This window comes from Pollachius pollachius, assembly GCF_949987615.1.
Source record: "Pollachius pollachius genome assembly, chromosome: 4".
Lineage (NCBI taxonomy): Eukaryota > Metazoa > Chordata > Actinopteri > Gadiformes > Gadidae > Pollachius > Pollachius pollachius.
In genome coordinates, this window is record NC_136937.1 from 13,727,361 (window position 1) to 13,741,188 (window position 13,828).

Sequence of the window (13,828 nt, forward strand, 5' to 3'; positions counted from 1 at the left end):
AGAAGGTGATTCCTTACAGCTTGGTTCCCTTACAATCCCTCAAAAGTGAGTGAATTTCATTGTTGTGCAGAGACTTCACGGTAGACTTGTTTATGTTTCCCATCAGGGTTGCTTCAGAGTCTGTAATTCATGGAGGACAGATGGCTGGATCCCTTCCAACAATCCATTGTCTAAATTAGCAGTCGATTCAAAACGATTTCTAATAGATAATGGTATAGTCAGAATGACTATACCAGTCATTCTGACTGGTATAGTTTCGTAATATTATTCGTTTATGTTATATTGTTATTATTTATATACAGTATATTAATTTGCGTACTACAGCCCTAAATGGTCAAAAAACGTAATATATATGAATACATATATCTTGATATATATGTATGTCTGTATGTATGTATGTATGTATGTATGTATGTATGTATGTATGTATGTATGTATGTATGTATGTATGTATGTATGTATGTATGTATGTAGATGGGGGATCTACAGGGAAAACGTTAATTTAACTCTAAAGCAGAGAATGGGCCCGGACAGCCAATCGCGGTGTTTCATTTACTACAACCAGACAACATCAGTCACTAAAGGAGTCTTTCATCCAATCCTTTCCTTCCAATGCCAATAGGGGGGTGTCTCGTTTGCGCATGTGTTGAGCCCAGGCGGCAACGTATAGGACTGGATGTAGAATAACGTTGAGCATCGGCCAGGATTGCTAACGACTCAGCGCTGAAAGGCATGCTTTTTTAAGACTATTGGCCCCACGAATCATCACCCGATTCACCCGCAGCTTCCGGTTCATACATTTGCAGGGAGAAAGAAAAGAAACGGAGCAGCTCGGACGTCTTGGGGCAAACAAGGGAGACATCCTGAAGAAGGGCGCGCCTTAACAAACATATTCATGTGTTCTGATTGATTGTTTCGTTCGTTAAGAAAACGGTGCATAGATTTAGAAGGTAAGAAACCTCTCGATGGTGTTTTTTTTTGCACTCAGTATTTCGCACCTATTCCCGCAGCGCCAGCAGCATTTCACCACTGTCACTGGACGTCGTCCCGAAACCATGGATGAAGAGACCGACCCTTGCGTCATAATAGATCGCAGCTGCTGGTGGTCCACGGCTAGCGATGCGATAGCTTTGCTAACTCGTGGCATCACATCGTTTTTAAAATCGTGCCTCCCCATCCCCATTATAAAATGCATGCATGTTGAACTTTCGCACATTTACAAATGCAACTTTCTCTAAAAATATTGCATAATCCAGTAGCCGTACGTATAGTTTTTGTTTTTAGAAAACGCACCCCCTCCGTGGCGACCCGGCTTTCTCCTTTATCTGTGTTACAATCGACTGCACATTTTATTGCCACTCTCCCTGTTAGGCGATGCAAAGCAATGCAGCGGAATGGAGATATGAATGGTGTCCACCTGTCTTTATTTGATTGACTAGAATGCATTCTAACATTTGCTGGATTATGGTCGTGGATATAATGTAAACCAAGTGTTTATCTACGACCATTCTCCCAATGATTTCCAGCATCCTGTTCTGCAAGGGATATACTGGGCTGCATTTAATCACCAAAACATGAGCGAAAACAGTCTATATGTTAATAGCACGGGGACGTCTTGTATTAATAACAAAGGCTACAGTCGGCTTAGGTAGACTTTGGTCAACCATTTACAACAATGTGTGCCCTACAAACTCCTTCATACCGAGCAGAGTAAGAAAGTGTCACAATTAAGGATCAAAAGGCCATTTAACTTTGGCCATCAGTATGAGGTTCACTCTGAATACCAGGTGGTAGGCCTAATGCAAACCAGTCGGGAGGGTTGAGGGGGAGAAAGTGGGTCAGTGTGGTAGGACTACAGGGTCTAGTGGAGGAGTGTTTTTCTAGTTTCTAGTGTTGGCTGTAGAGGCAGAGCTTCTACTGTAGGAAGCTGTAGAGAACATTGTGTTCGGCCATCTTCTCTGTCATGTGAGGATATGAGGTCAGCCCTCCATCCCCCACCCCCCCCCCCCCCCCCCTCCCCCCCCTCCTCCTCATCAAATGTCAATAGAAGTACACCTTTGGATATACATATCAACAACCAGAGGTGAAACTCGCCAGACGTTTTGCGTCTTGGAGCATATCGTCGGCTTATGCAAGAAAAGCAATTCATGAGAGTTGATTTAGCTCTAATTTTTGTTTTTGTTTTTTCGTTTTTGAGGCTGTGCACATTTTTCCACATGTCTGTGATTCATGCGGTCGGCCCGTAATCTGATCTTGTGTTGTGCAGCCTGACTTGAATCTCAGATGTTCTGCCCCGTAGCGGCATGTTCATAGCCTCCTAAAAAAGAGGGGGAAAAGGTTCACATTGCATGGTTAATGACCTTAGCTGTTTATTTATGTAACATCCAGCTTGCCTAAATGGTCTTAATCTATACCCATACCCTAACATCCATGGGTTGATTGATAACATGCACTTTATAAGGTTAATGTATAAGTAAAATCTCAGATACTAAATTACTTCTCCTATTTATTATTTTAAAAAACAAACAAGCGACCGTAAAAATCGAACAGTCTGTAATCAAACTCTACCAATCTGACTTTAAAAGCCCAAGAGGGATTGTCCAGTAAAGTTTGCATATTGCTGATGTAATACTGACCCCACTATAAATAACTTGATAACCTTTTTTAGTCCACTTCCTCGTGACACATTTCAGCGTCCATGAGGTCATTCCTCAGCAACAGATAAACAGGACCCCTAGCAGAACGGGTCATGAGACCACGCTCCCTAACGGAGAACATCCTCCTCTGCTCCTCCAGATATGTTGAGGCGCGTTGTGCGACAGAGCAAGTTCCGGCATGTGTTCGGCCAGGCAGTGCGGAACGACCAGATCTACGACGACATCCGCGTCTCCCGGGTGACGTGGGACTCCTCCTTCTGCGCCGTCAACCCCAAGTTTGTGGCCATCATCATCGATGCCAGCGGGGGCGGAGCCTTCCTGGTGCTCCCGCTACAGAAGGTGAGCTTTCGGAAGGAAAGGCCGTAACGTAAAATAACGTTGGCCAAGTCGCGGTGCTGGAGCGTCATGATCGAAATGGTGACGGTACTACTTGTGATGAATAAATGGCTCTATTCATCTCTACGGTGTCTAGAGGCCATTTTAACAGAATTCGCATGTGCCATGCTACCCAAGGTTAGAGTCTGTGAATACATATTGTGAAAAACTTTGAGTTAACTGCTAAGATAAGCCAAAGTGACAGGGTGCTACCCTCTCTAACCATGTGATGTACCCGTGGCAGAAAGAAGACCTTGCCTTAGACCAGGGGGGCTAGACTAATGCAAAGTGAAAGAATGTCAGCCATCGTAGTGAAGGATGGGGGGGGAAATCAGTCGGGTTGCCTTTTTTCATAACCTTTGTTGCTATGCGTCATCCATTGGACTGAACGTTTGCTTGGTGTTAGAATTCAATACCCACCAAGTCAGCCGACACGGACACAGCCAACATCTCTGCTAAAATTGATTGTGGGGAATTTGCATTGATTATCAATGAAGGCCAAATGAAGGAGAGATTATATTGGTCTTGTTAGACAGAGGCTCCTCTGATTTCACTTATTGATCCTAACTCAGAACTGGGGTGTCGTGTGGCCTTTCTGTCAACCCATAGTGTCATTGTAATGTATAGTGTCTGTTGTAGACGAATAAATGTTCAATCTAATGACAACCGGACCGAATAACCAAAATGGCAGAAAACGAATGTATTATATTACTAGAAAAAGGATGTGATTTGAATTCCTCTCTTCAAAAGGAATCCAAGTCCTCCATTTGTAATTTGCCTGTCTCAGTCTAAGCCCTGTGTGCTGTGTTCCAGACGGGTCGCATAGACAAGACCTACCCAACCGTGTGCGGTCACACGGGCCCCGTGCTGGACATCGACTGGTGTCCTCACAACGACCTAGTCATCGCCAGTGGCTCTGAAGACTGCAAGGTCATGGTAAGGAAGGAGTTCCTGGAATGGGTTCCTTTTTATCTTTAGTAGCTCCTACATTTACTCTAGTTACCCTACTGTGCTGAATACTATTTTACCTGGGAAATACCCCTCCCCCATACATTATGCAGTCATCCTCTTTCCTCAACATTTGAGTTAGTCATGCAAGTCTTTGGGGTTGTCATCATGGTAACCATCTCCCCGTCCCCCAGGTGTGGCAGATACCTGAGAACGGCCTGGAGGAACCTCTGTCACAGCCGGCTGTGGTCCTGGAGGGCCACTCAAAGAGGGTGGGCATCGTGACCTGGCACCCCACAGCTCGTAATGTCCTCCTTAGCGCAGGTACGTCATGACAAGCAACACAAACCCCAGCACATCTAGCACTTAAAGGCCTCTGACTGAACAAAATGGTTTCTTATGGTTTCCAACAGTCAATAAAAAGCGTGCCGTTCCAATATAAGTGCTTGAAAAACAATGTGCGTGTTTTGTCTCTCTTTGTTGGTTAATGTTTCCTTGTCTGTAGATACTCATAACTAGTCAGGGCTTGTATGTGTAGGTACAGTAATAGTGTTTATTGCAGGTATTCAGTCAGTTGCATTCTGCACCCTCACCACTAGAGGCCACACACTACACTGCACCTTTAACTTTAAAGTCAACTTTCCCCAGTGGCTTACTAATAACTAAAGCATGCTGCCCCCCCAGGCTGTGACAACCAGGTGGTGATCTGGAACGTGGGGACGGGCGAGGCCCTGGTGCGTCTGGACGACATGCACCCTGACGTGATCTTCAGCGCCTGCTGGAGCCGCAGCGGCAGCCTGATTTGCACCGCCTGCAAGGACAAGACGGTGCGCGTCATCGACCCGCGCAAGGGGAAGATCATCGTGGTGAGTCTGGAGAACGCCAACAGGGACTTTGACTGAAGGCTGATCTTGACGGCAGCGCTTTAAGTGTTAAAGTATTTTTAGTTTTTGTGATTTAGCTATATTAAGTTTAGTTTGTTTCTTTTAACTGCCTTCATTTATGAATGGGGCATTGTTTCACTGTTTTGTATGCGATTACCCTTAAGTTGCATACAAAACAACTTCAAAATGAATCGTTGTAGAAGTGAAATTATTATCACTGACATTGTTTTATTTCATGATTTTTAGCAAATTACTTTGGTTTTATAGTCATCTAAGGCGTATTGAGTATTTTGTTAATCGCTACAAATAAGAACAATTATTATTAAATCTGATCTCTTATTGGGCCTTTCGTTGGCGAACATATCTAAAGTAAATTCACCAATAAGTTACCCCTCAAATCAGTCCTACCCCTGACATGTTCAACCGATCGGTTCCAGGAGAAGGAAAAGGCCCACGAGGGAGCTCGACCAATGAGAGCCATCTTCCTGGCAGACGGCAGCATCTTCACCACTGGATTCAGCCGCATGAGCGAGCGCCAGCTGGCTCTCTGGAGAACTGTAGGTTGCTTCCCAAAGAATGTGTTTGTTTGTGTGTGCATGATTGAGTGTCTGTGTGGGAGAATAAAAGGGGGCCTGAAAAGTGTAAATAAGCGGCAGATTTAAACACGGATGTCTTTATTGTACTCAATGATCCAGCAGCCTCACTCCTTTCTGCTCATTCATAATGATGAACTGTTTCTGGCTGAAAGGGTCTCCTAAACGGTACAAACGGACTCATGGCATTCCTAACGTTCACCTTTCCCAAACCCTCTGTCCTCAGGATAACATGGACGAGCCCATAAACGTCCAGGAGATGGACTCTAGCAACGGCATTCTTCTGCCGTTTTACGACCCGGACACCAACATCGTGTACTTGTGTGGAAAGGTGAGCAAACCTATGAATAAAAATTAAACATTTCTTACTGTGTAGTGCAGCTCTCTGATGGTCCCAATTGACTTGTACCACTTGAACAAGGCATCCACGACGCCAGGGTTAGGGGTTCGATCCCCACTGGGGCCATCCACGCTTAATAACTATATGCACTCATGGTATCGTGATAAACTTTGCATGAAAGCCTCCAAACTATGGCACGCATCTAATTGATTCGCTCTGTCTGTGTGCCAATCCCGTTCCTCCAGGGTGACAGCAGCATTCGGTACTTTGAGATCACGGACGAGTCGCCATACGTGCACTACCTCAACACCTTCTCGTCCAAGGAGCCTCAGAGGGGTATGGGCTACATGCCCAAGAGAGGCCTCGACGTCAACAAATGTGAAATTGCTAGGTACGCTCAGTGTGACATTGCGATTGCCTCGCCAGCAGAGGGCAGTTATGCTCATCTGGTTGTGCTGCTCATGTCATGGCGATGTAAAACCATTTTCATTTGATTGTCGATTAATCTGAGATGCTATATTTTTTTATATATAAATAAACCTCTTCAGGTTTTATAAAATACATTATAAGAGGATATTTGAATTGAATTGCTGATAACACTGAATCTGTTTCTGATGCATTTTGGATGTTTTTTTATATTCATAAAAACAAAAAAAAACTTCTCTCTCGTCAGGTTTTATAAATTGCATGAGAGGAAGTGTGAGCCCATCATCATGACTGTGCCCCGGAAGGTAAAGCGGTCATTTATTTATACTTTTCACATCCTGCACTAAATTGACGATTATTCGGTCTTCTTCTATAACGGGATATCCTGCCTCCCTTCTGGCTGGTGTGGCTTTGGTCCCCAGTCTGACTTGTTCCAGGACGACCTGTACCCGGACACGGCCGGCCCGGATCCCGCCGTGGAGGCGGAGGAGTGGTGGGCCGGGAAGAACGGCAACCCTATCCTGATCTCGCTGAAGAACGGCTATGTCGCCACGAAGAACAGGGAGCTGAAGGTGTCGCCAAACCCTTCCGCTCCCCAGAAGACCCCTGGACCCCAGGCCCCACAATCCGCCCCCATAGTGAGTGTATATTCGTATGGATGATGTGTGGTTCATACAGAATTGATGAGGGTGAAGACGTGATGTCACCGTGCATGCTAAGAGCGCCAGTGGTCAGTGCGTGATGAGCGTTCAGCGGTACCCATGTATTCCTACGAGTCTGGGCTGTTGGGTGATCCAAGGGTTTTCTATGATGGGACTAGAACTCTTGGTCCCTCCTACGATGGTCACTGGTTAACAAACTTTAGAGTAAGAGGCTAGTCCCAGGTGAGCTCTGTCCGATCTCTCATTTAACCTTGATAGGTTTCATCCTGCTCTAAGGGTCGCAGTGAGAGCCCTAACCTCCCTAAGACTCCTTCATGGTATTGCTAGGGCTGGGCGATATGGACCAAAACTCATATTTCGATATTTTTTTGTTTGAATGGCGATATACGATATTATAACGATATTTTGAATAAAACGGGTAAAGTGTGTAGTTTCAACTCCACGCCACAAGTATTCACCATCAACCATTTATTTAGGTTTAGTTTTTTTTTTTTGCTCAACGAAGCACAGCTGTGCTTTAACAACAGATATGTAAGGGATAATCTATAGAACGCCGGTCATTATCGGGAAAATAAGCCCCGACAGGGCGACCAGGACACCGACGTGCAGCGGAGTTGTCTTGCTTCGCCCTGAAGGGGCTTATTTTCGATAATGACCGGCGACGTTCTATACATTATCCCGCTTATTACACGGCTACTTGCGTAAACGAAAACTAACTTCATGGTGTGTCTTTTTACAATTCATTTGTAACCAGCATTCGTCGTGTTGATCAGCAGTGAAATAGTCCGCCAAAGTTGTGACGTCGCTTAGAAACCAAAGATGCCGGGGCTGACAAGTTACCGGACTACTTGCGGAGTGATACCAAAGACGTCATTAGAGGCAAAAAATCCTTTGTTTTCCTTGACAGCGGTCAATTATACTTGCAACGGTGAATTATCAAATATAAATTCACCGCCGGAAGTTGTGAAGGGCCCATGCAAGTGAACGGAGCGTTCCACGGCATTGAGAAGAGCTGTGTACTAAAAAGCAATAGTGTTGCCTGTTTGAAACATACGGAAACCGCACAGGGGAGACGTTCCCTCCAGGGCCGTTGCTATCGGGGGCAACACCCTTCACTTTGACTGGCAGTGGGTCTGCTTATAGGTCGGAATATGGTTGGAATGAAGCGGCCACCGATTCTTGACAGGCTGGGTACTTTATTCTTACACACAACCGGACTTGTTCATTACTTCACTAAACTGACACGCACGCTACCGCTCGCTCTCCTGGCTCGTACACTGACTCGCTGACGTCACACACACAGACACACAGACACACAGACACACACACACACACACACACACACACACACACACTGCCAGTGATATGCATGCAATACTTTCTCGTGCTCACGAGATGCATTCTCGTGGGCACGAGAAACATTAAAAACATTTTTTTTACCCCATGTCCTTTTGCGGGTTCCGTACTCTACCACCATGTGTTTATTTAAAGTTAGTTGTGATGCGTAACGTGGGTGGGAGAACACTGAGTACATGTAAGGGGCGGGATTGAACAGCTGAACATGGCTTGTAGGCTCAGAGAGCAGCGGTCGGCCTTATAAAATAGTGCTCGCAAGGCAACATCAAAATAATATATAATATACCGGTATGGCGATATTGTCTCAACTACATATCTCTTTTAAAAATATACCGGTATAAATTTTACTACCGGTATATCGCCCAGCCCTAGGTATTGCTATTTCGTGCATAATCCAGTATTGAGTTTCATCCCTATGGTAAAAATTGGTCCATTCCTTATTTCTTACTGAAGCAAGGGTCTACTTAAGCAAGGGTGGTTTAGCAGCGGAGAAACCAGAAGTGTCTTTAATCCAAGTCCTTTGGAGACGTATATTTATTTCAACACATACAATCATCTTCCGCCAAAGGGCGCTGGCAACTTGGATCCTTTTTGTTCTTCGTTTGTGTTCTTGGTCTTCCTTCATTCTCCCCAGTACACTTCACCTCGGTACATTCACGACTGTACAATCAACTTTCTTTTGTATTGTATCCCCATCTTTTATAGGGCAGATCTAGTAGGCGTGCTTTCAATTTTATGGCCCAGTTTATACAAGCAAGTATAAACTGGGCAATATATCAAAAAATATAAAAATATGAAGCGGTATTCAAACATTTAAACAATACAAAAGTCTATTTTGGCTGAAACAAATCATTCATGAAAAAAGTGTTTTTGGAAAATCGATTTATATTCCAACAAGGTGTATAATACATTCTTTCTCTGTGATGAGGTTGTATACAGGGCTGAAGCCCAACCTATTGAGGTGGATCTGGGTGTAGTCACAGAAACGTGGTCATAAGACGGGCTGTCTTCGAAGGGCGTCCAATCAGATTACAGCTTTGTTTGAGGCTCTTGGTCCAAACACCAACACCAACCTGCTGCACATGAATCTAAAGCACCTGTTTTTCTCTCAAACCTTTTACATCGGCTCCTAATTTACTTTTAGGCAGGAGTTCTCATGCCAAAACAAGGGGTTTTCCTCATTTTTAAGAAGGACAGCGCAGCCATAATCCCGTAACACTGCCCCGTTGCTGTGTCCCGTGTTGCAGAAGGGGGAAGACAAGCTGGAGGAGGTGCTGCGGGAGTTCAAGTCGCTCAGGGACCGCGTGATCCTGCAGGACCGGCGCATCGCCAAGCTGGAGGAGCAGATCGCCAAGGTGGCCATGTGATCAGCCCCCCCTCCCCCGGGGACCGTGCCATGGTCGCGGGGCGTCGGAGGGAGACGAGACGAGGTGGGCCGAGCCAAGGCCGAAAGGGTGAAATCAATTGGGCTTCATTCCCCCACCCTCCCCCTCCCCTGGGATCAGACCAAGCTCTCATTCCAAGATGGCGACTATCGTTTTTTTTTTTTCGTTTCTTTCCCATGACACGTCACACTCCCTCGTTTGTCCTCAAACATGGGGAGATAAAACTGTTTGATTCAGGTCCACTTTTTACTATGGATGAACACATTTGAAGAGTTGCTGTTTTCTGTGTATGTCTATTTTTTTTTTTGTGCAGTTACGGAACATTCTGGTGCTAGTATGTATTATTATGTAGACATCAGTATTGCCATACTTTTGTTTTTCTTTGCGTTGCCAAATTTGAATTGTACGTGGTTTAAATGCACTGCTTTTACTTATTTTTGTTTCTCCCGTTGTACATTCCTGCCCTTTTCCAAACACAGAACCATTTACACGACGATGATTTTAAAATGTCCCCTTAATGCCCATTTGATTGTGTTTTTAAATAGGAGGTCCCTGCGAAAAAAAAGTGTTTCTGAAACAATTGAGCTCTTGTAGGATTTTTTTTTCTTTTTTTTTTTTTTAGTTTTGGGCTGGAAGGGAGAGGGGGGTGTGGGCGGGACTGCCTTATAGCACTGCATCGCTCTCCCTCTCTCTCTGGTGTAAATGTTGATGTCTACGTGTTGATGGAGCCTCTTGTCAATCCTCTTCAGTGTTGGGGAAGGAAGCACTCCCTCAGCTCTTGTTTCATCCCCTGACTCCCTGATAATATTCTGTTCACACAATAAAGATTGTACACCTGGGGAAAATAAATTGCTTTTGTTCTTCATGGCAAGTGTACAAGACCACAAAAAGCTTTCAGGAAGTGCGACGACACCGGGTTTTCACTTGTGTATTTCATCTTGTATGTTGACCGCTGCACTCGTGTACGTTGAAACCAGTGGGTAACTGCTTCCTGCTCTCTATAGGAAAGAACACACCCAGCTCACAACACAAGTAGCAGACTTTTTGAAAACAAGCTTGATTATTCTAGACAGTGTACACCATCAGTGCTCTGCTAACTGTCACAGATTCAGGTAAGGAACATTTGAATCCTCTTTAATCGACTGGTTATTACAAAGGGAGTGTAGCTATGAGTTGTGGGCGTTATTGTTTTCTGTATATCTTATGTTGTGGTTTTATTTAGTCCAATGATGTTTTTCTGCAAACAAAGCAGACTTTAAGTCTTGTTTATTTTCTGGCTGGTTTAAGTTAATCAGCCCACTTTTTCAAATAGCTACTTTAGGTGTGTGTCTGCGTGCTCTCTGACTCTGCCCATCACATATTACTGCTTAACTCAACACTTCCTATTTCCTATACCAGGCATTTCTACAGTCAACTGCCACCAATAACAGGATGTCTCTGGATATCTGAAACCAGTTTTCTGTTGTCGAGCTGCCTTATGGTCCTTCCTCAAAATGGTGAGTGTTTCACTTCATGGTTTTCCCAAATGAAAGAGAAAATAATTCAAGCAAGGGGTTTTATGAGTGTCCAAATTAGTTTCCCCTTTTTCATTTCGTATTGACATCGCTGTATTAAAATATGCCAAGCTATGCATTTTGGAACTAATGTACCAACGAGAATGTGTCAAAGTATTTTTCTTTGGTTTTGAAACTTGTGTCACAGTCTCTTCTAACTGCAATATTTTTACACATACCTACGAACTAAAGTCAATGGGCTTAGTAAAAATACATTTTCAATATATGATGATACTGTTGCTAGAAGTGACATCAAGTCTCAATAAATTCTGTCAGCACATTTTAAGCATTTGAAGACAACAGTGCAGATCTGTACTTTGTAGTGTGTATATATTTACTTCTGATACTCGTGGCTTTGTTCTTCAGCAGACTTCTCACTGAGCCACGGGCTCATTCAACATCAGGATGCTTCGGCTTTCCGCTTGGAGCGTCTTCCTCTTGCTCGCGGTGGAGTATCGCTACACCGTCAGCATCACCAAAAAACAAACCTCTCCTACAGATGGAGGGGCGACCAAGGCCACCGTAGCAACTATTCACCCGACGTTCTCCACCTCTGTTTCCCCATCAGGTCATACCAAAGCCCTTCCTGCTAAACCGCAGGTGCCACATACCACCACCACCACCACCAACTCCACTGAGCCTCCTACAAACCAGACCCTGTTTTCTACCTCATCAAAGGTCCTCACCATACCACCTTCTACCACACCAGCAGTACGCCCCAAAACAGGGGCCTCCTCTCCCAACAGTACGAGAACCACCCCAACACCAGGAGGGACCTCAAACATGGCCTCCTCTACCAACGGTACGAGAACCACCCCAACACCAGGAGGGACCTCAAACATGGCCTCCTCTACCAACGGTACGAGAACCACCCCAACACCAGGAGGGACCTCAAACATGGCCTCCTCTACCAACGGTACGAGAACCACCCCAACACCAGGAGGGACCTCAAACATGGCCTCCTCTACCAACGGTACAAGAACCACCCCAACACCAGGAGGGACCTCAAACATGGGGGCCTCCTCTACCAACGGTACGAGAACCACCCCAACACCAGGAGAGCCCTCCAACATGGGGGCCTCCTCTACCAACGGTACGAGAACCACCCCAACACCAGGAGAGCCCTCCAACATGGGGGCCTCCTCTACCAACGGTACGAGAACCACCCCAACACCAGGAGAGCCCTCCAACATGGGGGCCTCCTCTACCAACGGTATGGGGAGAAACGCCACATGGTCCATCATCCCCAACCTCATTACCAATTCATCATCGATTCCCGGCGGAACCACAACCACGACGTCGACGGCGAGTTCAGTACCGGTAACCAAGCAACCCTGTCCTACTGCCTCCTCAACAAACAGGACGGCCCCCCCCCGGCCCGGGGCCTCAGAATGCGCCAGCAGCCCGAGCGGCGTGGTCAGCCAGTGTCTCGTCATCATCAGCCTGCTGGCCGCCGTGCTGGCCGTCTTCGTCGTGTCCACAATGGTGCTCTGCGCCAAGCTGTCGTCCCGGAAGTACAGCTTGGGCAGGCAGCGCGGGACGGAGATGGTGTGCCTCTCCGCCATGATGACCGGCCACAGCAACGGCACCAGCAGCCGCCACGCAAACCTGGAGGGCCACCGAACGCTGCTGACCAGCCCGGAGGACAGCGAAGAGGACGGCGGGGACAACCTGACTCTCAATAGCTTTCTGCCGGAAGGCGACCGTATGGTTTAGGTTAGTCGCCCTGCATGTCCTAGTGTCAACGGATCGACTCGCTCTCCCATTATATTGATATTTTTCTAATGTTTACTGCATTTCATCACCTTTAAACCTGACAGAGGGTGTTCTTTCTCGACATAGAATCAATACTTTTTACATCGGAAAGCTCTTTGATGGAGGGCATTTCATTCTTAAACTCTTATAATTTTATGTTACAATTCTTGAATGTAAGGGATGGCTGTCATTGAAAAGTACTTATTATTTGTATCAACTGTTCCTGAATCATGTCAACTGTTACCTTTTAGTGAGACCAAACCTAAGATAAGCCATTTCCATTTCAGACTGTTGAAGTGTAAAAGTAGTAGTGTATTAATGACTGCTGAAGGTCCCCATGCTTCATAGTTGATGTTTTGTGGTTAACTGTTCTTGCACATGCGTTCCCTGTAGAGGAAGAGGCACGGAAACCACAATCACGGAACTAACCATGCACAGCATTTACATTAAGTTATTTACCAAAAACATTAACTATACAATGTCGTGCATGTGTGTATTATCCTGTATTGTATTAAGTTTATCGAGTCTTATAAGATATTCTGTTCTATTATACACAATACATGTTCAATGTCAATTGGACATGTATCACAAAGTTCGCTTTCCTTTGAATCAAGTTGCTAAGAGCAACAGTTTGTAGCTGTAGAGGTCATAAGTATGAGCTCAATATCCTGCCAGGTTTCCTCAATGTCTGACTTCATCAGAGGTTTCATTTTGACCCTGAACTTGACTGAACTGCACTTCCTTTCACGCAGAAATAAACCCACGCATGCTGCTTATAATACAGCCTTGTAAAAACACTGCGTTGTGTTGTGAATATTGTCAGTTACACAGCCTGTCAAACATATACACAATATATATAAACCTAAATTGTATTTGTTTCTTGTAAAAAAAAAA

General features: G+C 45.2%; 2 protein-coding genes across 3 annotated transcripts; both read left to right on the forward strand.

The window, feature by feature from the left end:
* Positions 1-825: 825 nt before the first annotated feature.
* LOC307074826 (coronin-1C-A-like) lies at positions 826-10,264 on the forward strand. The gene is made up of 11 exons (XM_079735203.1): positions 826-950; positions 2,797-2,996; positions 3,846-3,968; positions 4,175-4,304; positions 4,665-4,846; positions 5,302-5,421; positions 5,684-5,788; positions 6,043-6,188; positions 6,471-6,528; positions 6,646-6,861; positions 9,489-10,264. The coding sequence occupies exons 2-11, from the start codon at positions 2,799-2,801 to the stop codon at positions 9,606-9,608; spliced, it is 1,398 nt and encodes a 465-aa protein (XP_079591329.1). The 5' UTR covers positions 826-950; positions 2,797-2,798; the 3' UTR covers positions 9,609-10,264.
* Positions 10,265-10,599: 335 nt separating this feature from the next.
* On the forward strand, positions 10,600-13,717 carry selplg (selectin P ligand). 2 transcript variants are annotated; one of them, XM_079735436.1, is made up of 3 exons: positions 10,600-10,738; positions 11,025-11,122; positions 11,546-13,717. In XM_079735436.1, the coding sequence occupies exon 3, from the start codon at positions 11,585-11,587 to the stop codon at positions 12,893-12,895; it is 1,311 nt and encodes a 436-aa protein (XP_079591562.1). In that variant the 5' UTR covers positions 10,600-10,738; positions 11,025-11,122; positions 11,546-11,584; the 3' UTR covers positions 12,896-13,717. The 2 variants fall into 2 exon arrangements, with proteins under 2 accessions (XP_079591562.1, XP_079591563.1); XM_079735437.1 differs by having other exon boundaries at positions 11,549-13,717.
* Positions 13,718-13,828: the final 111 nt, after the last annotated feature.